This window comes from Corvus hawaiiensis, chromosome 16 (assembly GCF_020740725.1).
Source record: "Corvus hawaiiensis isolate bCorHaw1 chromosome 16, bCorHaw1.pri.cur, whole genome shotgun sequence".
In the NCBI taxonomy this organism is placed as follows: Eukaryota; Metazoa; Chordata; class Aves; order Passeriformes; family Corvidae; genus Corvus; species Corvus hawaiiensis.
The window spans coordinates 10,053,414-10,076,888 of NC_063228.1; the positions used below are offsets into that span (position 1 = coordinate 10,053,414).

The 23,475-nt window shown below is 39.7% G+C and overlaps 2 protein-coding genes across 5 annotated transcripts in view; one reads left to right on the plus strand and one right to left on the minus strand.

Annotated features, from left to right (window-relative positions):
• Positions 1 to 11,743, minus strand: part of LOC125334178 (phospholipase A2-like) — a 28,918-nt gene extending 17,175 nt beyond the window's left edge. The window contains exons 1-2 of the mRNA XM_048320784.1: positions 11,379 to 11,743; positions 10,665 to 10,823 (exon numbers count right to left, since the gene is read on the minus strand). Of these exons, the coding sequence (XP_048176741.1) occupies positions 10,665 to 10,809 (145 nt within the window). The 5' untranslated portion in view covers positions 10,810 to 10,823; positions 11,379 to 11,743. The remainder of the gene's footprint in view (positions 1 to 10,664; positions 10,824 to 11,378) is intronic.
• Positions 11,744 to 12,844: 1,101 nt separating this feature from the next.
• Positions 12,845 to 23,475, plus strand: part of ZC3H7A (zinc finger CCCH-type containing 7A) — a 28,010-nt gene continuing 17,379 nt past the window's right edge. For 2 of the 4 annotated variants that reach the window (XM_048320835.1, XM_048320838.1), the window contains exons 1-4: positions 12,845 to 13,071; positions 20,574 to 20,613; positions 21,370 to 21,567; positions 22,099 to 22,257. In XM_048320835.1, coding sequence (XP_048176792.1) covers positions 12,860 to 13,071; positions 20,574 to 20,613; positions 21,370 to 21,567; positions 22,099 to 22,257 — 609 coding nt within the window. In that variant the 5' untranslated portion in view covers positions 12,845 to 12,859. Of the gene's footprint in view, positions 13,072 to 13,431; positions 14,090 to 19,283; positions 19,388 to 20,573; positions 20,614 to 21,369; positions 21,568 to 22,098; positions 22,258 to 23,475 lie in introns of those variants that run through there. The other 2 variants (XM_048320837.1, XM_048320836.1) reach the window with 2 other exon arrangements.

Genomic DNA, 23,475 nt, shown 5'->3' on the forward strand with positions numbered 1-23,475 from the left:
AGTACCTTGTACATGTGACAGTGCTCAGGGAAGATGATATTTAACTCTTACAGAGTTCAGTGAATCTTCAAAGACCTATAGAAATGTTGCGTAATTTCCATAGTACAGATGGAAAACTAGCACACCAATGGGTTTGGCAGTCTTCAGACACAGTCATTCTTTTTGATTTCATTTTAATACAAGGAAGACAATCTGTGGGTGACCAAGCACTGGAACAGGTAGCCCAGGGTGGCTGTTGAGTTTCCCTCACTGGAGATATTCCAGAACCATCTGGATGCAATCCTGTGCCATGTGCTCTAGGATGACCCTGCTTGAGCAGGGGAGTTAGACTGGGACTGTGGTCCCCTCCAACCTTACCCATTCTGTGATTCTCTGACCTAATCCAAATACATAAATTGCTTCCTTGGTTTAATATAAAACAAATTCCTCATGGTGATATTATATTTATAGAATTTCATAGTGAGCCATCTAGAAAAACTCTTACCTACAGATCCTGTGACTAATAAAGTTCATACCATCCTAAACACTGCTGCATTCTTTAAAATAACATGTATGAAGACTAGTGTTCCTACATATAAAGGAGAAAAAGTTTTAATTGCATATTAAATGCCATCATAAATTAAGAGACCCAATGCCATGAACTACCCCATTTGTACCAGCAGGGATGGAACCACCATTCTCTTTGCATTTACTATACAGAATGAGGGAGTTTGCTGTATTGTGTGTACCAGGCCTTGCTAATTGGCATCAGGATGTGCAAGACAGAAAGATAAAAAGGGAGTGACAAATCAGTCCTAGTAAAGCTTTAAAATGAACAGTTTTATCTTCAGCTGTTAGAGGTGTGAATCTTACTAAATGGATTTAAATTCTGCTGAGTACTTATCCTACTATATATATATATGTAGCATCCAGTCAAGGGTGATCTCAGAACCAGCAGCCAAAAAGTGACTGGGAATAAAGTAGTTCATTTCTTTGACTCCTTCTTTGATAGCTTTCTAGTTTCAAGTCTAGGTTATAGCCTTCACTGATTAGCCTTTTAAATAAACAGACATTTGCCCAAACAGCCATATTACAGTGTTCATGGAAGTCTTTCAGTTGGTAGGTACTAAATATATTTTTTCCTTTTTAGGGTGTAAACCAGCACATTTTAATTGTGTCTCAGTTACTTTACCATAAGTATCTCCATCTAAATTATGCTGAATGATAAAAATTTTGTCTAGCTTCTTTTTGTGACTGATACCCCAAAAATATGAGTAATATGGTGCATACAAAATTTTATGCTGATCATATTCAGATTATCTTTTAAAATACACATCTTATGCATACTTGACATTTTTACTTCACAGAACAAAACAGTTCTGCATACACGGAGTATTCTGAATTCTGTGTGTCTGCATATAGGATCTGCATATTTAAACTTAATGGTGATTTGATGCTGCTGGGAGACTCACAACCACCTAATTTCCCAATTCTGTATGCAATTTTTTAATGTTGCGTTGATGTTTTAATATTTCTCTAGTTAATTCCTCTCTCAGAAAGAAGAAAAGATAAAGCTTTATTAGTTTATGCACCATGTAATCCCTAGGAAGGATTAACCTGGGATAGATAATCTTTGCTTGTGTTCAAGTGTTATTTAGAATGGAGGGTCAACTTAATTACATAAGCAAGCCTAATTTTTATTCTGTAAAATACTATATTGAATTTTTGTTTAGATTGATTCTTTCTGAAAACCACAAAAAAAACCCCAACCCTGAATAGTTTTTATCAAAAAACCCAATGGCCAATACTGCACATCACTCTTCCAAATGCACTGACATTCACGGATAATTGTGTGCAGAGATGCTGCTGAACATCCATTTTCTTCCCATCAACTGGTCTTTTTCATTTACTTGCTTTTATTGAAGCAACACACAGTTTGTCTATGGATGTGTGCAAACATGTTTTGCATATTCATACAATAAAGTAGAATTAAAATGTAAAGCACTGTAAAGTAGTTAATTCTCTGAAATTACTTCATTCCTGTTCCTAGGGGAGGGAATGCATCTTAAGATCTAAATAACACAAGCATGAAAGGATCACTTGTTTCATGTAAGGAGAGAAACATTTCCTACCATAGCACATATATTGCATCCCCCACCTCAGTTTTCTGTAATCTGCATAATTAGCTGATTACTGCAGAACTGGAAGGACTGGAATTAGGTGGGTCCTTTTATGATCCTTATGACAGCAAGTTGAAGGAAGAGGAGGAGCTGCAGCAGTCCTAATTTTACTTGAAATACTGGACTTAGAAACCTATGTGAGAACACTGAGCAGCACAATCCCTTGGAGAAGGGTGGCCCTTGAAAACAAGTGTCACTGCTTACTGCTGTGCTGTTTTTGGTTTTGGTCTTTGAATTTTGTTTTTCATCACTTTGTTCTGACCTCTGTCCATCATCTTTTTATCTCTGGCTTCTTAAGTCACTGGTCATTTGTTCAAGGAGCTGAAGGTCAGATCATCTGATCTGACTTTATGCCATAGGCCCTGAAATTTCTTGTACCAGCCCAAGTAATTTCTCTTTGAGCAAGGCATATTTTCTACCAGCTTAAAGCATATAATTAAATTTGGAGTCACACAACATTAGAAGATAAAGAACTTCCTGTTCTGTTATTACAAGAGCATCTTGTAAGGGGCCTATGTCTGGAAAAAGGCTGAATGGAGTAGGCACCAGAGGTAGAGATGGGACAGCCTAATTAGGGAAGGATATATTTAAAGCTGAATGACTTACAATAAGATGGGACTACACACATTTGGAGTGTGTCATATTTTTATAGTAAAAATAAAATTTAATAAACACTACTTTTTTTAACCCCTCAGAAAAAAGGTGGGCTACTAATTAAATATTTGTTATAAGCAATAATTTGGACCTTTGAGTAAAGGAAGGAATGGTAATAAGTTCAATACTAAAATGTTTCAACTAACCGTCAGAGAAGGTTTAGTCTTCAGAAAATGCAAACGAAGTATAAACAGTATTTCTTACAGGTTAGGTTCTGACTTCAGGTAAACCAGTACATACCTAAGAGGTAACAAAAATATATAAAATTATCTAATGCCTGAGATTCAGCAGTTTACAGAAGAAAATACATTTTTAAAGAAAATAGTAATCACAGTTGCATAAGTCCCATTTTACAAATTTAAGTAGTGAGACCCAGGATAACTGAAGCTCTCTACAAAGTCAGTGGTAAGGTGCAAATTTGAAGAGCACAGTTGCTTGTCATTTTCTGTGCTACAGTGTGCTACTGCTGCTTATTGATCAAGAATAACAACGTTGTGGTTTTAAGGAAAGGCTGACATGCCCAGACTACATGTATATAGAAAAATCTCAGAAGGCAGGCAACATTTCCTTTTAAAATAGCTTCTAACAATGCTTTAGTATAATTATACATGCTCCAGACTGAGGTTTGGAAGAATGTTAACTCTCCTTTCAATTAAAAACCTCCTTTTGTATGCAGCCAATGGGTGGGATGCCACATTTGAGAGTGCAGCATTCAAGTTAAAACCTCAACCATCCAAGGTTTGTTTTGAGTCTTACAGCACACAAACTCAAACTTCAAATTTTGTGGAAGCCTACGTTGTTTCTAACAACGTAGAAAAAAGATTTATAAAACAGATTTTAAAAGCATGAAAAAAGTGAAAAGTTGTTTAGAGTGAAGTATGAGAAACAGCAGGACTCTGCCTGTTGTAGCAACTTCAATCTTAATGGCAGTGCAATTCTGTTGCAATTGCAATTGTTTCCTAAAAACATTACTCCATGTATCTATGTACTACGTTGCAATAGCTGTGTGGACTTGCGAAAGGTCTTGCTGCTCCATCCGTGCTATTATTTGTAATTGCTACCGTAAACTTCCTATTCTTCTGGATTCTCTTCCATACTTCAGAATTAGAACTCCATGAAACTAAGGATACTGTGTTAGTCTGTTAGTCCACTGTCATGGAACTCTCTTCACTTCTGAAATTGCCTGTTTGTAGGAGTAATCTGTCTATACCTGGATGCTTCCAATCCAGCTCACAGCTGCAGTTATGTCAGCACTACTAAATTAGGCAGTGCTAACACAGTAGTTCACACTTGCTTCCCAAAAGTCTTGAGCAGTGTGCTTACTAAGGAATACTGACTCTTTCAAGGAATAAGAAAATGTGCTAACCTTGTTTTTAGATATATTAATTTCTTCAGAATAATTCTTTGAGGAATCACTAATTTCTACGCATTGTGTTGCTTATATGGCAAATCAATTTTAGCCTGAGATTTTATAATTTTAGGGTCATATTGGTTTGAATGGACAGAGGGGTGCAATATACAATTCTTTACAGAAAATACTTTCCTAGGGTATCTATGGCAGCATTCACAGGGTCATGGAATGGTTTGGGTTGGAAGGAACCTTCAAGATTATCTTGTTCCAACTCCCTCTGTCACAGGCAGGGACACATTCCACTAGCACAGGTTGCTTTAGGGATGCATTCAAACAATTCTCATGCTTTCCAGCTCTACTTGTATGATTTCCTTAAAATGCTAATCCTTCTAGTTTGACAAACAACAATTAAAATACTCTTTACCCTTTTTGTATTTGAAAACACTTACTTGCCCAAGAAAAGTCAAGAATGGAAATGAAGATTGCCAGGAAGGAATGAAGGGTGAATTCTACAAAGAAATCTTATTTGGAAAAGTGTGAGTGGTTTAGGAGGATGGGAAGACTATTTTCTCCCCTGCCCTCTGAAGAAGATGTATTTTGAATCCTGTATTTCAGTAATGATTTTAAAGAAAACAAAACCAGCTCTTATCAGTTTGATGCTCAGCAATACAAAACCATTAGTAAGTACATCAAATGTGTCAGCTAACTTCATTCTCCTTGTGTTTCTGCAGAGGTATTTTCTTTGAAAGACCCTAGTCAAGTCTGGCCACTCTTTATTTAAAGTTTTATTTAAATTAAGAATTATTCAGCGCATATATAAAATTGTTAGCTTTGTAACATAGCTTTTGTTTCACTACATTTCAGGAGACATTAATTTTTTTTTTTCAGTATTTTCGCAACATGAAGCAGAGTGATAGAAAACAAAAGCAAACATTACTGTTAGGGATTTGAAAGTGCAATTGCTTGCAAAGTGTCAGAGGTGAATGTGAAGAATTCCTTAAGTATGTTTTTATACTCAGACAGCTTGAAGACACTTTGCCATTTTTACTAGTGCTTGTAAACCTGCGTTTTGGATGACTTCTTGACCTTTTGGAATAAGTATGACAGTTAAGATAAGCTGATGAATAAAGGCTTATCCTGTTTGCTGGAATTAGAGTATTGGTCTATAACTGAGCGTCATGGTGATATTCTCTATATGAAGGGCCTGAGCTTCTTCCATAATACATGGAGAGAGTTGAGAATTCATAAGAGCCAATAAGATCATTGGGGAATTTCTGTTTTAGTCACATGGATATGATTAAGCAAGGCAGAAAGGTGTAACATTTAGCCCCTTTGACCTAAGACTGCAGGGAAGCAGACTCAGTGCTGATGTGTTAATAGCTTTCAGGATATGAGAGATACAGTTTAGAGGCTTTGAAGATGTTTAACCTACTTAGCTCACCTACAAAAAGGATAATCTGATTGCCAGCTTCAAGAGGATTGTTAGGAACCCTCAGCAGTCTCCTGCAAAACTTGCTTTAGAGAGATCATTACTGCTCAGAGCAATCTAACTCACCAAGTGTGTGTTTGATTTAGCACTTCATTCTGGCTCAAAAGTGACCCAAACTGATTGCCCCTGTGTACTGTGCTTTGGTTCATTTGATAGAGCTGTCTCAGAGCATGGAATTCCTTTGGGGAATAAAACAGGAAGGTGTGCTCCAACCACGACATTCAACCTGTGTTTGGACTAAAGCCATTCCAAAGTTAACCCCTGAAACGTGCACTGGGGCTGAGCATTCAACAGCTACACACAACATTTGCTTTCCAAAAGGGCTTCATTTGGATGAGTCTGCTTGCACACGGGCATGAGCATGTGCAAAGTCAGCAGCACCAGCACACACCTTCCTCTTTGGTCTCTCCCAGACAGCTTGTACTAAATATACACTCCTAAAAGTCACACTAATTTGCCTTTGACATTATCAAGGGATTGAGACCTTCTAGATCTTGGTAAAGCTAAAAAACAAAGAAAGGTTTTTTTGCTATTCTGGCAGGAAACTCCCTGTGGAGAGAGGTATTCCTCAGTTCTGCTGTGTTACTTGGCAAAGCACCAATCTTTAACTGAATTAGACTACAAACCACTGTTTTCCCCTCCCCCATCTTCTTTATGGGCAGATTTAAACCTCATATATAACCTGTAATAGAAAAAAGATCAATTCACTTTACCCCTATTCCATCATTGCAGTTACAGCAGAGTTCTCTAGCATTAAAGACCTGTTGTAATCAACCTCTAAATGGAAAGCAGAGCAAATATGGGCAATGTCAGGTGAAAAATCAAGATATTGAAGGTAATACATAGCTCTAAAGTACAGCTACAATGAGCATTATGGATTTAATAAAACACTTCCTGGGTTTCATGCTAGCAGTGGATACAGTGATAGTTTCTGTCTTCCAAAGGAAGTACTCAGACACACCTTATGTTGCTAAATTAGTCAGTGCAGCCACAGTTACAGAAAAGCAAATGATAAAATTGAGATGTGATGTAAACAGCTGAAGCTCATGATAATGGGTTAGCTAGTTACAACAGTGAGGTAAATATTATATTAGCAAACAGGTCAGAAAAATAGGTGTAATTTTCCTCACCTTAATCTCCAAAGCCTGTTTATTACATACAAATAAAACAGCAGTTCTGAGAAAACGGAATAGAATAAAATAATCTAATAGCATAGGACATAGATTGCTACATTTAATCATTCCCAACCATAATAAATAACAAGGAAAAAAAGGGTTATTTTTAAAGGGTAGGAAAAATTCTAGTATTTTTTTTTTTTGAGAAATGGAAAGACATAACGTAATATTAACAAAATGAAAAGTGTCTCTGAAAGAAGAGTTGGCAAACTAAAAACTTCATTATGTGCTTCCCTTGAATCCCTGAAGTATCTTGATACAAATAAAGCAGTATCTCGTTTTTCAAGACAGATCCTGCCCTTTCAGAAAGGGTCCTTATCTCACTGGACATGAAGTGAGAACTGCTCACACAACTATCTGAACTTCTGACGGCTCATTACCTATAATCAGCTAGGATAGGGGTAAGTTATTGTTAAATCAAGAATTGAAGCAATGTATATATGATTCCTATTGAAATATAGCCTTTTTGTCCACACAGATGCATTTCTCCAATAGTAAGAAAATATGCAAATGTATAACTCTCTTAAGCAAATAGTAAAGCACCTTAAAAAATGTACAAATCTTAAGAGTATGCAGTGTCAAGGCTCAGTAAAGTGAAAAACTGAATTTAATCTACTAAGAGCCTGCAGAACAGACCTTTTATTTGTATCAGCCTCTCAAATTTACTCTTTAGTATTCCTTGTTTGAATTAATACAGAATCTTCCATTTCATTTTTAAACCACATTTTCAAAGCTCTGTGTGTGTGTGGCTCTGCAAACGAATTTTGAATTTCCTAGTCCAGCAAAAAGCTTTATTTGCAAAGTTTTACGTACGTTGGACAACTAATGCTTAGGAAGGCTACCTTAGGCAGGCACCTTGATTGTAATGATTAAAAAATTAACTACAGCATTTTTAGAACAGCATGCTTGAAGAGAGGGTTTGGGTATTTGCTCTAGAGACGTTTTCAGGAATGGCTTCAGTTTTGCCACTCTTCCTGTAAAAGTGTGTGTGTCACCATCAGGAGACAGTCTAAGCTGTAACATCACCCTCAGCCTAACGATTTTGTCTCTTATCCTTCCCCCTGCCAAAGTGAGATGGTGCAGTTTGATTTGTTGCCAAACATACTGAGAGGTTTGAGTAACTTAGATACCTCAGGGACTAAAGCTAGCTGGGGAAAAAAACATGGATCCACCTACCCATTATAACTGTTACAACCCTTTAGAGAAGGTTAAACACAGAGACTGGCATTACCCCATGCCCCTTCTTGTTTCCTTCTTCTGGCTAACAGAATACCTCTAATCAATCTAACCATTTGAAAAATGGTTTTGTGTTTTTTCTGTTCACATCCTCATTAGAGCAGTCATCCATGACTTTGTCGCAATGCAACGTATTTTACTCATGACTCTCCTCTGAGGCTATCCTGAGGCCTGAAGCTAATGCTCCTGATGGTGGCTGGCAGGACCACAATCCAGTTTAGCCCCGCTTAATATGTCTGGTGTCTGTGTGCTCAAACATTGCACCGAAATGGCTTGACTTTTTTTTTTTACTTTTTTTTTTAATTCAAGCAATCCTTTCTAACGTTGCGCCTTCCAAGCCAGAGGAATCCTTGTTCCTCGCCTGCCGCGGGCCGGGTCAGACACGCCCCGGGAGGGACTCGCTCCCCCTGCTGGCTCGTGGCAGCGAAATTCCCCTTGGATCGAGCGAGATACTCCACGGCGAGGCGCTACGGAATGCTGCTTACGAGGGTTTAATTTTTGCCGCAGATTACGATTGAGACATTGAAATCAATCCAAAATATTATCTATTGTAAAAACCCACAATTTTCACTGCTTTCCACCAATTCCAATAAAATTTTAACATGCAAGAAATCTTAATTTTAAAACTGCTAAATAGTTTCTCAAGGAAACTAACGGTACATAGGTAACCTCGGGCTCAGAGCATGTAAGTTACAGTTTAACTTGCCCTTTGGCTGTTGTCACATACTCTGCTCCCCCTCCACCACGGTCAGTCTCCCAGCGATAGCAGAAATCACGTCTCTGCCAGGGCAAGAATGGTATGCAAAAAGCAACTGAACTTCAATGGTTGTTAGAGTGACAAGTCACAAATACAGCTTTGCAACATCCCATATGTGTAGTTGGAAGATACTGATACACTATTTAGCTCAGGTCTGAGGGTAACCAAGTTACAATATACAGATGTTTAAGAAAGAATAAGCAAAAAAGTAAAAAACCCCGCCACAATCTCTTCATTCATACAGAGGTAAGTGTTGTCTACTATAGGATATTTTTTCTTGCATGGATTAAAAAAAATGTACAGACTCGTGTAGTTGCTGCTAAAGTAAAAGTCATCCTATTTTCATGGCTCAAACCCATAATTTGACCAGTAGGTGGTGGAAATTATAATGTACAATTTCATCAGCATTTAAAAAGGAAAAGCTTTTGCTGTTTCAGTGATGCAGTGGGTCAGGGTTTTCAAAAGCATGGTATCACATGACAACAAATAAAATACCACAAAGAGAATAACTTGCATGCAACAATCAATGTTTTATCACAGAGATATTAAGAATCCATCACTACCAACAAAAAAGCAGAAACAAAACCTAATACCGGCAATACCTTCAGTGAGAGTCCTCCTCCATACGCTGGCGAGCTGCAAGAATGTGCCCTAGATCTTCCTGTTGTGGCCAGAGAAATGTTCACTCACCTCTGGGCATCTTAAGCAAACGAGCTGTGTCAAGCAGTGGCAGCAAACTGAACAATAGCCACCAACTGCAAATTGACTTTTAGAATGGATTACATTAGACTATATTTAATTTACACATGATTACTTTGACTAAAGAGCAGTATTCTGGTTAAGTCACCTTTGGAAAAGAATTGTTCGTACTCTAATTTAGTTAGTTTAATTTTGCAGGTTTCTCTTCTCATAAAGTTCTAATACGGTTTAAGTATTGCAGCTTGATTAATTCAGGTCAATACCCCAAGCACACCTTCACCAAAGTTCCCCTTTTCATACTCTTGTTTTGTATAAAGCTCTGTCTTGGTGAAATTTTATAGAATGTATACATTCTTTGTTGTGGAGTATTTCCTTGGGTAGTAGTTATAACAAATTCCTGTCTGACTACAACTGGCTCTTTTTACAGATATTTAAAAGAAAAATATTTAAATTTCATGGTTAAATTATTCAATTTAGATTGAAAGATTTTTTTTCCTTCCCATGACACATGCAGAGTTGGAATAACCATATATTCCATAACGACTGTTTGAGGAAAGAGAGCAACGTCATCATCCATATTTATTATGGAATTCTGAGAAATTCTGGGAAAGATCAAGAACTTGATTCAAATTGAAAAAAAAAAATTGAAACAGCAAAATCAAAACAGTTTTGAAGGGAGTACATTCCTCAAATTATCTCCACACAGAAATAATTCATTCACATCAGAAATTCCAGTGAGCTGTAATCCTCATGTCAGAAAGTGTTGCATGATAAGGACTTCAGAGACTGCAGATTAAGGACTGCACTGGAAAAACTTACTTGTCTTCCACTCATCTGGAACTGTCATTCACTCTTGATCAGTGAGCACATAATAAATATGGGTTCCAAAGCAATTTACTTTATAATATTTGAATTATGAAAAGTCAGACTGGTTTTGTCTCCTCTCCAAAAGTTTGTTTAGAGTTCAAGAGAAGTCCCTTTGCTTGTTTTGTTTCATAAACTTATTCCAGATTTTATAGGAATGTAACTTTTAAAGTCAAAAGCTTGTTCAACAACCTCCTAATTCTAACCCAAAAATTATTTTTTTTTCTAACAGTTTGAAAGGCAGGGTATTTGTATAGATATTTTAGTAATTTAACTTTACCTGATGGGAATTTCAGGCTCACATTTTCAGTCTGTATTACATCTGAAGTATTTCCAAAGTAGTCAGGAATTCCCAACAGGCCATTCTCTCCAGGTGAACAGTATGCAGCAAATCCTAACAGCAGGCTTGGAAAAACCAGCAACATGATTTATGTAATACCTATAAATCAAAAGGATTAATGGCTAAGATTAATATTTTTACTGTGTTACTACCAGCCAAAAGGTTTTACCTCAGCAGTGGCTTGTTGTTCTGGATGAGAATGATCATACTGCTTGCTTTCTTAAGCTGCTTAGTGTTCAAACAATTGTAGTTTGGAATTGGATAAGCTATCTTACCATTTTTATGGTCTATTTCATGGTTTATGATCCATGAATGTAACTGTTATTCTATGCATGATCTTTTTTTCTGTTTCTCTCATGTCCCTTTAGATCCTCTGGTAAGCAAAGGCCCAATTTCACAGTGACTCCTAGGGATCTGTTAAATGCCATATCATACACTTAGGCACTAACTGTTAATATCTGACTGCTGTGATTGAATTGTCACACTTAGTCTCAAGAATCACAAGGGCTGAGATCAGGGGGAGGTAATTCACCCTTTGGAATTCGGAAAAGCCTCAAGGCAAAGCTTCAACAATTTAGACAGTCCCTATAGGGTAATTAGACTGGAACAATGTTTAATACATTATTTATTAATAATTAATGTTTTAGGCCTTACCAGGTCAAGAAACATTCCATCAGTATCACTTCGCCAGATAAACTACTGCATTTCTTCCAGTCTTGATTAGTGGTAGTTTAATCTTCATACTGTTCTGGTTAAAACTTCTAAAACTTTTCTTTATGCAGTCCTACCATACAGCTCACATCAGTTAGTGGGGGTATCTGTGCAAGACTGATCAACTGCACTATTGACATTGCCATCACTAATGCTGCTGAAAAAAGATAAACAGGATCAGAAAATCCTTAGTTGTAAAGGACCCATAAAAATAATTGAGTCCAACTCCTGGTCCTACACAGGACAGCCCCAAGAATCCCACCACGTGCCTGAGAGCCCTGTCCAAACATTCCTTGAGCTCTGTCAGGCTTGGTGCTTTGATCACTTCCGTGGGGAGCCTGTTCAGTGTCTGACCACCCTCTGGGGAACCTTTTCCTTATATCCAATCTAAACCTCCGCTAACACAACTTCTGCCATTCCCTCGGGTCCTGTCACTGGTCACCAGAGCAGAGATCAGTGTCAGCCCCTCCACTGGCCCTCATGAGGAAGCTGCAAGACCACAACGATGTCTAACTTCAGTCTCCTCCAGGCTGAACAAGCCAAGTAACCTCACGTACTCCTCAAACGGCTTCCCCTCCAGACCCTTCACCATGATCGTCATGATGTTATCAGAACACAATTATGTCCACTGTCCGAGAAGAGAAAACCCAATTCCTCTCATTTGAGAGAGCACTCAAGAGAGCTCCAATCTGGCCGTTCCGCGGGCAGGGGGTGTGCCACCTGCCCGGCCAACGGACGGTGCTACTGCCTGTTCCTGGGATGGTGTCCCCGTCCGGCCAGGGGTTTTACTGCCTGTCCCAGGGAAAGTGTCCCCGCCTGCACCTGCCGCTAGTCAGACTGGCCTCGGCCGTCGATTAAGGACGGCACAGCACCCCTTCGGCCTCGTGCTCACTCAGGGGCTTTTATCGGGCAAAGGCGTTTCCATTTTGTGCGTTCCGACATGAGGAACCCCAGATCACCGCAAGCCCCGGGGCTCACACGCGCTCCTGTCGGCTAAGCGCGGCCCCGCTGCCTGACGGCCCTCAGGGCACTGGGGCGCGCGCACGGCGCGAGGCGCGGCGGCAGCTCCGCCCCCCCAGCTCACGCGCAGTGCCGCCTCCGCCAGGCGTGACGCCACTGGGCGCCAGGAATCCCGCGATCTGCCAACGTCACGCGGCTTCCGGGAGAACCAGCAGGAGCCTTAAAGGGCCGCGGCGTCCCGCTACCCGGAGCGGCGGCCCCGGGTGGTGGCGGCCCCGGTCGTATCGGTGTCTGTACAACCGGTCACACGGTACCACCGGCACACCGGCTAGGACGGGCTCCGGCCCGCTGAAGGGAAAGGCGCGTGAGGGCGGGGCCACAGGCAGGCACCCAATCAGCAGCTAAGAGCTTCCCAGCCGCCCCCAATCAGAAGCACCGCTTCCCAAAACGATCGTGGCGAGCCAATGGGAAGCCCGCACTGCTCAAGCTCCGCTCAGGCCGCCCCCGGGCTGTGCCCGCGGCCTCCCGGCAGCAGGGGGCGCGCGGGGGCGGCGGCGCTGCGCGGGCGGCGCGGAGGAGGCGCTGCCGCCGCTCTCGGTGTCGTTATCGCCGTCGCCGCTGTCGCGCCCGTCCCGCCGGCCCCGCCTCCCGCTGCGCTCCCGCGGCCTCACAGCAGGTACGGGCGGGGGGAGGGACAGACACACCGCATCCCAGTGCCCCCGCCGCACCCTCCGCCTGAGGAAGGAGTGCCCTGACGCGGCCGGCCCCGTTGCCGTTCCGCCCCGCTCCGGGCGCGGGGAGCCGGTCCCGCCCGTCCGTTCCCACGCCGCGGGGCCGCCGCTCCCCGCCGAGGTGGAGCCGCGGGGCCACCGCGCCCCTCCCGCGGGGGGTCGTGTGACCGCTCCCGGCCGCGGCCACTGTCGGTCCTGCCGGAGCCGCGGCCGGGCCGGGCCTCCCCGAGGGCTTTCCCCGGCTGCCGGAGCCGCTCGGCGCGAACAAAGGCGGCGGGCGGGCGCGGCGCGCTGCGGGCAGCACAACCGGCGGGTTAGGAGCTCTCCTGTTGCGCCGTGACTGGAACCAACCGGGGGGAGCGCTGACAGTGGCCGGGTCGCTGCCCGTCCTCTGCCCGCGTCCCCCCGGGACGAGTTTTTGGGGCTTTCCGCGCTAACAAGTGCGCGGTGACTTCTGTCGTTCCTCCGGCCCAGGGAAGGTGCCCGTGCGCCGTGCCTTCGCTGTGCTTGGGCAGCTCCGGGCGTCAGCCCTGGAAGTGTTTTGTTACGGAAAGTCAGAATTGTCTTACAGGAAGTGGGAGAGAAACCCCAAACCAACCCCAGAACCAAAACCATCAAGGAAACTCAAATATTGTCTATTGAAGTAATCAAAATCGGGTATCAAAGTTTATCTTGCTTTAAATCCTGTTGATAAATCTGGATTATTGGTAAAATGCTCCTCCTTCAGTTAGGTTTTTGGATCTGTTCTTTAAATATCTGAGAGGACCATAAACCGAAGTCTTCCAGCCCCACTTCTTAATTTCCTGGGGAAATGAAGTGACTTCACAAAGCGTCTTTGTTTTCTCATGTTTTTCACATGGATTTAAAAAAAAAAGCCGTGAAAATAGAAAATAAATCTTGAACAGTATCTTATTCTTTTGTGGGTAGGGAACAAGTGGGAGGAGATGCAACTAAATACCAAAGGTAAGTAAAGAGTGGGAAATGAATAGGTCTTAAATTACTGCTATATATTCTGTTTACTTTTATTCAGATATTTCATTTTGACTACAGTCAAGGTCACTTCTCAGAAATAAAAAGTGGAACTGAGTTATGTCTCTGTTAGATGTTTTTTTGAGCTGACATAACAGAATTCTGTGATTGTGGCCAGAATTGTTAGATTAAGCAGAGGAGTTAACGTGGAACTATCGAAATGTGTGTTGTGTAATGTTTTTCCTGTTTCTCCCCCATTATCTTACATGTTTGAAATGTCTCATATAACAGCTCAATGATGCATGAACATAAAATGTTTTGTGCTTTTGCTGTCTGAGGAACATATTTGTTCTATACAGATTTTGTGTTAAGATTTCTGTTTTGCATTATTTTGGTGCCAGTCCAAGTCTGCTGAGTTTACAATCTCTGTAAGGCATACTTTGGCTTGCACTGTAGTTTATTATCTGTAATTATGCTTTTAATCTGTCAGATGGTTGGGGTGGGCAATAAAACGGCTTTGACAAGTCTGCTTTCTGACAAGGCTTATTCTATAATGACATGTGCTCTGTGTCCAGTTGTGTCCTTGGCTGGGTTGGAGCTGGGGTTGGTGGACATGTTTGTCTTGGTGGCATCTCTTGAAGAAGCGGTTTGGGTGTAGCTGCATGTGTGCCACTTTCTCACTTGGCTCTGTCGAGGCAGAGTTCTGCTTTCCTGTGCCCCTGGGGTGGGAATTACACGTATATAGCTTTTGGATCCAAGTGCCTGAATGTATTATGCTTGTTTCTGCTGTTAGTGGTGCAGGAGGTAGCAGCAGAGGTAGACTTTTGCTTCTGTAGTGAAAGGGATTTATACTGCCTGTCTTCTTAGCCATATCTTCACTCCTGCTGTTCTGTTTCAGTCTTGCTCTTCTCTCTGCAGTATTCCCTTTACTCTAGGGTGTTACTTCTCTCCTCTGGAGTCCAGTGTTCCTATATGGAAATACTGGTGAACTGTTTGTAATGTTGTTTTATACACAGGCGTCTGGTTTCACAGCTTCTGACCAAAGTTTGAGGTAGGATGGTGCAGATGATGGACTAATTTCTGACAGAATTGAGGGGGAGAAGGCTGATGCTAAAATATAGAAGGGGTCTCTTCACCTGGCTGATTTCACTCAGTAATTCAGCTGAATCACTGAGGCTGGTAGAGATCTATCAACTACAATAATGATAAAATTTTCAATGTGCTTTGTACTATACAGAGATCTAATTTGAGATTCCTGTAAGCTAGTAATTGTATTAATAGTGAACTCGGTGATACATGGCAAGAGGATATGCTCCTGTAATTTAAAAGAACACATCTATACACTGACCTTGCTTTGTAAGTTTTAGTTCTGTGGAGAGGGAAGTGCAACAAGGATCACTGACTTCCAGTTTTCAGCATTTAGGCCTAAAGGTGCAGAGAATACTTACTTGAAGTATTTATAATAGCCAGAGCCATAAATACCTACAACAAACAATAACAGAATTATTTGGTCAGCTGAAGGTCATTAATTCCCAGGGGAGTATTTCTGGTGCCCAGATGATGTTATGCTTTTTCACAGCATTCTCTATTCATCTCTAAATAAGCAATGTGCAAAACTCTGTGCAAGAGGAGAAAGGATCAGTCCTTCCCAGTTCCCTGTCCTTTGGGACTGAGTTTTCAGCTGGGGGAACTTGTGTGCATGGCAAACTGTAGATAGTTGCTCTCTGGTCCTGCAATTTAGAAATGGAAAGTCTCGACTCTTAAATTTTTACACAGTGTGACCTTCCTTTTTACAATAGCCAAGGCTTTTATTCCTTCTACAGAAAAACCCAATTTCTACATTCTGTATGAATTTATTCACTTGCATTGCAAAGATTTGCTTTGCAAAGATAGTCTAGCGATTGTATTCAAAGCCCTTGCTCCTGAATATGGCACATGGTGTATGCTAGGCATTGGGAATGTCCTTTAAAATGTATCTTGAATGCCTTAGAAGTGCCAAAATACAGAAAAGAAGAAAACTGTCTTGCCATGTGCTGGGAGGAAGGCAAATAACCAGAAAGCGGCATAAGTGGCTTTGTAGAAGAGAGAAGTGGAGGTATTCCTGTCTGCCTGCACTGGCACAAACCTGTTGTCCTTCATGTCTCTTGTTTGTGTAAGTGGACCAGCATCTGTCAGAGAAGGTGTCACTGGCTTCTGGTACGGTACTTTCTGTCACTTGGCTTCTGCTTCTGGGAAACAGGATGAGTTAAAGCCTGTGATGTAGATAAAACAGGATAAATTGTTCTTTAAAATGTTTGGGTTTAGGCAACCTTTTTTTTTTTTTTTTCTCTTTACTACATTTAGTAAATTGAGCTTGTATTGGTATCATAGGAACAGTTGTAGAAATACTGCATTTAATGCCTCACTTAGTTTTGCCTGTGATGTTAATTAGTGATACATTAGTCTGTGTTGTTTGGGGTTTTTTTCAGCTCCCATACTATTTCTTCTTTCCTTTAGGTTGTTTCTGTCAGTGAATTGCACCAAGAGTTAAACAACAGTACAGGCTTTGCTTTTCTTGTAATTTTTCAAGCAACAAAGCAACATTATACTGTTTAAATGTATGTATGTGCCTAAGTTCATTCTTCTTTAAATGCTGTCCCTGCAAATGGAGAAGAATTGTTGCTAAGTAGGTGGGGGTTTCCTCTTGGATGGACGACATTAAAAGGCAAGACATGATTGTTATTTGCCTGGTGTATAACTGAGTCTAACATGCTTCTGGTTGCTCCAGAGGATATAAGGAAAATTTGGGTGGAAGAGATACTGTTAAAGGTGATATCTGAAACAATTTTAAATACTCTGCAAAATCATCAAATATTGGGGCAATTTGATTGTCAGAGTATTCTAAGAAAAGATAATTTTTGCCTGAATATCTTCTGGATGCAAATGAATAGGAAAAAACCAGAAAACTGCTTTGAATAATAAATTTCAGCACTCACATATGTTCATCACTTGCTAGCTGTTCTTATATATGTGATGCCAGTTTGTAACATTTCCATTAACTTTATTGTTGTGGAGAAACTGGATCTGCACATCCTCAAGTTCAATATATCATTCTTTAATGTTACGTTAGAGGTGATAAATAAATGCAGGTGTTACTGTGTAGGACTTCCTTCATCTCCTTGCAAGCTGGGGTGGAATACTAGGATTTCTTAAAATTAGTAAAGCTGATATTAATATTTGCCCAGATTGTGGTATATGCCAGACTCTTGTGTGGCAAGGTATTACACTGTCAGCTGTTAATTCACAGGACTGAAATGTGTTTTTCAAAGCTTACTTCTGAGGGAAAGCATGTGCTAATATTCCTGCTTTCTTTGGTTAGCGTGAGAATTTCTTATTCTTACAAGACTTTTTTGAACTCCAAAAGCTAATCCACGAGCGAGTAAATAAAAACTATTCAGATGCCCGATAAAATGTCCTTTAGGCATTTGTATTTTGATTTCTTCATAGATATGCAGTTATTTATTGAAACCTTTATTATGTAGTAAAAGTCTTTTAATATAGATACAGAAAGCACAATATGTATTATTAACTTATGGGAGAAAAGGTGATGCGTAAAATGACATGAAAAACAGTTCCTCTCTGGAAAGTAGATTACTGAGGGCTATTTATGTACCCAAGCAAACAATATCTGAGAAATTCATGTTAGTGGACTATCACAGCTGTCCATGATATTTATCTAGAGACTGAGTTTTATTTTCATGTTTTTTATAAAGCTTGCTCTGACTAGAGGTCACAGTGGGAAGTGAGGTGAAATGGGGACCTTGGAGTGCTTCCAATAATTTGTTTGGTGACCTTAAGAAAATTGCTCATTTTAGGAATGTGTTACAGTAGGACTAACTCGTAATGACTTGAAGTAGTCTAGACTTCAGACATTCGTTTAAGGGGCTTTGAAAAGGTTTGTAAACGTTATTAGAGCTGTAAATTCTTCATTTTGTTTCCTTATTCCAAATCATTCAGAGAAAGTAGGTATCTTCTGCAGCCTGTTTCCGTCCACAGTTGGGATTTTGTGGAGTTTGCTGGGGTTTAGTTTGTTTTTCATTTTGCTTTGTTTTCATTCTTCTGCCATTGATGTGAAATGGCAAGCTGGCACAAAATACTGGCTTTTTAAAACTTAGTTTCGGGACAAACAGAAATGTACTGCATGTAGTTCAATTTATTTTTTTAACTATGAATTCCTACAAGAAGTCATTTTATTCACAAAACAGGCACATTTCCTCTAGCTAAAAGCCTTTTTCTGAACTTGAGCATTTTCAGAATAAAACGTTGTCCTATTGGTCCTTTTTTTGGAAAAATAAGTTCTATTCTTACATCAAAATTGGGCATAACCATGTACAGTGGCAGCATACTTCAAATAGCCTTATACTGAAGGTTATGCAGTTCATTTTAGCTTGTTTAACTTGAGCATTTGTAAATCCAGTAAATTAAAAGACACAAACTAAAAAAAAATCACTGATTGAGACAAATTAAATTGAGATGTCAAGCTGATGATGTGGAATTACATTGGAGTGATTCAGTTTTTCAAGTGAAGGGAGTCTTTGCTACTGGTGAAGTGTCCAAGGTTTTCACCTTGGCTGACTGGTAGATATTAATAAAGCAGTAGTGTTTGCTTCTAATTTCACCCTAGTGCTTGGGGAATGATGAGATGCTCTAGAACTAGACTTCATGGTAGCTATCTCATCAGCTGGGGTTTTATTAATAAATATACCAGGATCTTGAGTTCATTTCTACTTTAACAAGCAAATAAAAGAAGTGTAAAGCTGTTAAAAGGGGCCAGTGTAGAGCTTCAGTTTAGCAGTAATACCTGAGAAGCTGGACTTGTAGCTTGGTGCAGTTACACTAACAGGACTCTGCATCATCTGGAGGAAGTGAGTGGAAACTAAAGATAAATTAGAAATTGGAAGAAAGGTTCTCTGCAGAAATGTTGTGTAACTGGGCGCTGACAGAGGGGGTGCTGGTTGTGACCTGGGGCTTCTCCCTCTGTCGCTGTGAGTGCTTCACTTGTGTCAGGGGTTTCTGCAGTGGTCTCTGAAGCTTGGTGCAGAATCATCGTTGTACAGTGGACTTAGTGTTGATGTGAGAGTGGATCCTTCTGGTCCAAATGCACACTGAAACGTATTATAACAGCCATTTATCTCTCTTCCTTTTTGAGGAGTGGCATATCCGAAAAGTGGATGTTCAGGATAACATGTCCAATGTGTCGGAAGAGAGAAGCACTAGACAACAGGACATTAAGAAAGGACTCCAGTTTATAGAGTATGATTTTGTGGTTTTTATTCTTGTATGTTCATTCATATGTGTATATCTATTTCTATGAGATGGATAGCTCTGGGAAAGGCCTTTTGTGTTTCTCCTCAGAATATTTGCTAGCACTAACATGTTAAACAGGGAGCAGCTTTAAAGAAAAGACAGCACTTTTCTTTGTTCCTAAACAGAGTAGATTGAAGATGAGAGGTTATTCCTTTCCTGCCTTTGAGAAAAATTAGAATTTAATCTTTTTTTTTGTGGATAGGAAATGTTGCTAGCCTGAAAATCCACCTTATGAATAGCTACACCTAAGACTAGGTTGCTACTGAAAGGGATGGGTTTGTTCACCAGTACCTAAATGTTTTAACTCTGGAGCTAAAATTTAAGCTATTGAGAAATCATCTGGGTAGTTAATTTTCATTTAGGTCAATGCCCAATTCTTTTGAAGATCCTGGCTATCTTAAAATAATTTTGAAATTTCATATTAGTTCACTGTTCATATAAGGCATTCTTTGAAAACAAAAACAAAACAAAAAATCAACCAACCAACAAAAATACCAACAACAAAAGCTTCCCCTGCCCCCCCCCCAAACCCTGACCATTTAAAAACAGAATCTCAGTTAACCTGTATGCAAAAGGAAAGGATTCCTGCTTTTCTTCCTGAAGATGTAGCAGTAAAGACCTCTTTTCTGTGCTAGAGAAAATCTCTGTTGCATGTCATATAAAAGAGCTCTTAAAATTCCTGTTGTGTCATTGGTATGACTTAATTAAAAGTGATGTGGTTTTTGACAGATAATTTGTCATTTTATAGTACTTACAAGAATATTGCAGTTCCCCTCATCTCTAACATGGTTCTGTACAGGGGAGGAGAGGAAGGAAATTGTTTTTAAACAAACAACAGTGATGTCTAAAACTCTCAAAGCATTCAAAACCTTAATACATTTTGAACAGCAGAGCTCAGACTGATTATGTAACTTTAAAAGAAAATGAGCCATTAGTAATGAGAAAGCACAGTTTTTTAATCAAAACTCATCTACAGCACTCTTCCTTGTTCAGGGCAGGCTATGAGCAAAATTCAGAGATTTGCCTGTTGCAGAAGCAAGGCTGCTATTACTAAGAACCATCATTCATTCCTCAGAGCGATTGTCTTTTAACAGATATGTATAATAAGTGAAGTTTGTGATTTTTTTTCTAGATCTACTTTGCCCTATCCAGGGACACAAGAACAATATGAGGTAATGAAATGACTTTCTAATTTCTAGAAGTGTTTTTAATATGGACCTATATTCTTACATTTAATGTTGGTTTGAGTCATCATTTAGGTAATGATATAGTATGACTGGTAATTTTAAAAGTCTCAGTATTGGAACTGTACAACTACTAACATTATTCAGGTATTTGGGTGTCCTGAAGTTACTCATACAGCAGTTCAGATGAAGTCTTTCTCTACTGGTGTTGGGGATAAATTTGGGGCATTAATTGAATGAAGCAATGTGCTATTCTGAGTAAAGTTCAGAGTAGCACAGCAAAAGTAAGATAAAAGGTCTTCAGTCACAGAAGCCTTCAGAACATATTTTGTTTCTGTATGTGTTATGATTTTGCATAATTTTGGCTTGTATTTTCAGACTTGTCTTTTTAGTTCTTTTTCCAGTGATAAGTGATTTCATTGGATTTTAGAACATATTAGATAAAAATACAGTCATTCACATTTTGATGAAAAAACCCTTTCTGCAAAGCAGTTTTTGTGTTCTGCTGCTTTCCCAGTTGCTATGGCTGCTGCTTGCTGAAAGAATATGTGGAACATATATATACATCTTTGAGATTGTATTGGAAAAATGTCAGAAGAAAAACACTAATGCAGACAAAAGTTTTGCATTTCACTCCGATTCCATGAAGTTACAAGTATAAATTTTCTACTTAAAATTTTCTTTGGAAGTATGGACAATAAACAAGAAACTGCTGTTGATGAGTTTTTCTTTTCTTTGTTCCAGTTATTTATACGAGATCTTGTTAGAAATCTTTTTCATGAAGGAAATGACGTATATCGAGAAGGTGATTGGAGAGGGTCACTGAGTCATTATACAGAAGCTATAAACATAGCTGATTATGCTAATTCTGAAGAAATCCATGTTTCTGATGATGTTTTAGAAAAGCTGCACGTGAACAGGATCGCGTGTTTCTCAAATATGGTAAGCTTCTGTTTAAACTAGGATTTCTCCAGGACAGGATGCAAACAGGGTATGAAGACTCAAAGTCTAGTGAGTGAAAAGCTCTTAATGGTAGTTTGAGGACTGACATGTTTCAAATCATCACTTTGGCACGTTCTTTAAAAGCTTTTTACAAGTATAATTGAGGTGGTTTTAGTTACTAATACTAGAATTAGCATAAAAGAGTCATACTAGGCTTGGAATTTGATGAACAGTATTTTTATCCATTTCCACTGCTGACTGCACTGACTTGGCTGCTTTCTCTATGGAACAAGATGGCTCTTGTGAAAAAGCTAAATTTTCTTTTGTAACTGTTACTGGATTTTACATAATTATGGCCCCGCTTCTTTTTAGTTGCCTAATTTGGTGACTTAGCAAACCTTACAAATGCACTGTACAGTGGCCTTGGTGAATGCTTGATAATGTTTCAATACCTGTCTAATACAGTTCGAATTCACTATTTCCATGATAATAGTTCTGATTAGTGTCTTTTTTTCTTCTTTCTCCTCCTAGGGATTGCATGAAAAAGTTCTAGAAGACTGTGAGATAGCATTAAGATTGAACGAAAACAATTTCAGAGCTCTCTATCGCAAAGCAAAAGCTTTGAATGAACTGGGAAGGTATAAAAAGGCTTATGATGCTGTAGCAAAATGTTCTCTTGCTGTGCCACAGGTGGGTAAATTGTATATAGGTGATTATTATTGAAGTTTTGAAACCTGTACTTATTTCAAGACCAAGGTTGTTTCTTCTGGTTTGGAGTTTTTTTAATGCAATAAATTATTTTTATTCCTCTAAGCATTATTTTTTCTTGTAGAAGTGCAGACTTGAGGGCAGAGATTAGTCCCCAGGCCCAGTTTGTTGTGTTAACTTTCAGCAGAAATGCAGGTGGGGTCAAGTGCCATGAATGTTTGCAATAAGCACTAGAACCACTTAATTAATTGCTTAAAATTCTCTATGACATGAAGAGAAACCCACCATAATTATAATGTACAATTCTTTTGATAACTGTAGTTTAGCTTTCCAAATGTTTAGTAACGTTCTTACCAGTGCATGTGAATCACTTGCTGTGCACCCCTGATCTTGGGCTCTGTCTGTGTTAGCAGGCAGTGTGTGGTGTAGGAGATGATCTGTAGACTGAAATGCTGGTCCTGGGGATCTGCTTTCCGTGACTGTTTGTGTGGTTGGGTTGTGGTTTTTTATTTGTTTGGGTTTTTTTAAGAGCGGGAGTGCATCAAGTGCATTCATGCAGGGCTTTAATTATATCCAAAACCAATTTGGTTGTCTGGGACCCTTCATAATGCAAACCAAAATGTTGTGAGTGAGGATGATTACGAGATTTCATTTCAGAAATGCATTCCTGATTTGAACTTACATGCTGATGGAATCTTAACATGCTTTGCTCAAAATAGACTGATCACAGGGTAGAACACTGACTTGCTGCTTCCTCACCTTTCTGCATCAAAACTACAGTGAGACGCTAGACAAAGTGTTGGGCATAGGTTTGCCTCTTGATAAGGAGAAGGTTTCAGTTGTGTTTCCAAAGACATAAACCAGTTATTTGGATGTGTAACTTTTGACTTTGGATCCTCACTTTGCACCTCCAGATCTGAACGTTTTTGCTTAAGGTTAATATGCCTTTATATAAGTTTTATAAATAGCTTCTTCTAGCTGTAGGACATGATCTGAATACTAAATCTTAATTTAAATGGGTAGTTATAACTGTAGGACAGAGGGAAATATGATGACTTTTTAACTTAGCTTTTGTAGTTGTATGATGTAATTCCTCCCAAAATACAGAGTGCTCATTAAATATTCATCAGTGTCATGTAGCAGCTCATATGGTAATCAGGAATATGGCCCTCAGTTTGTGTAAAAGCAAATCAACAAAAT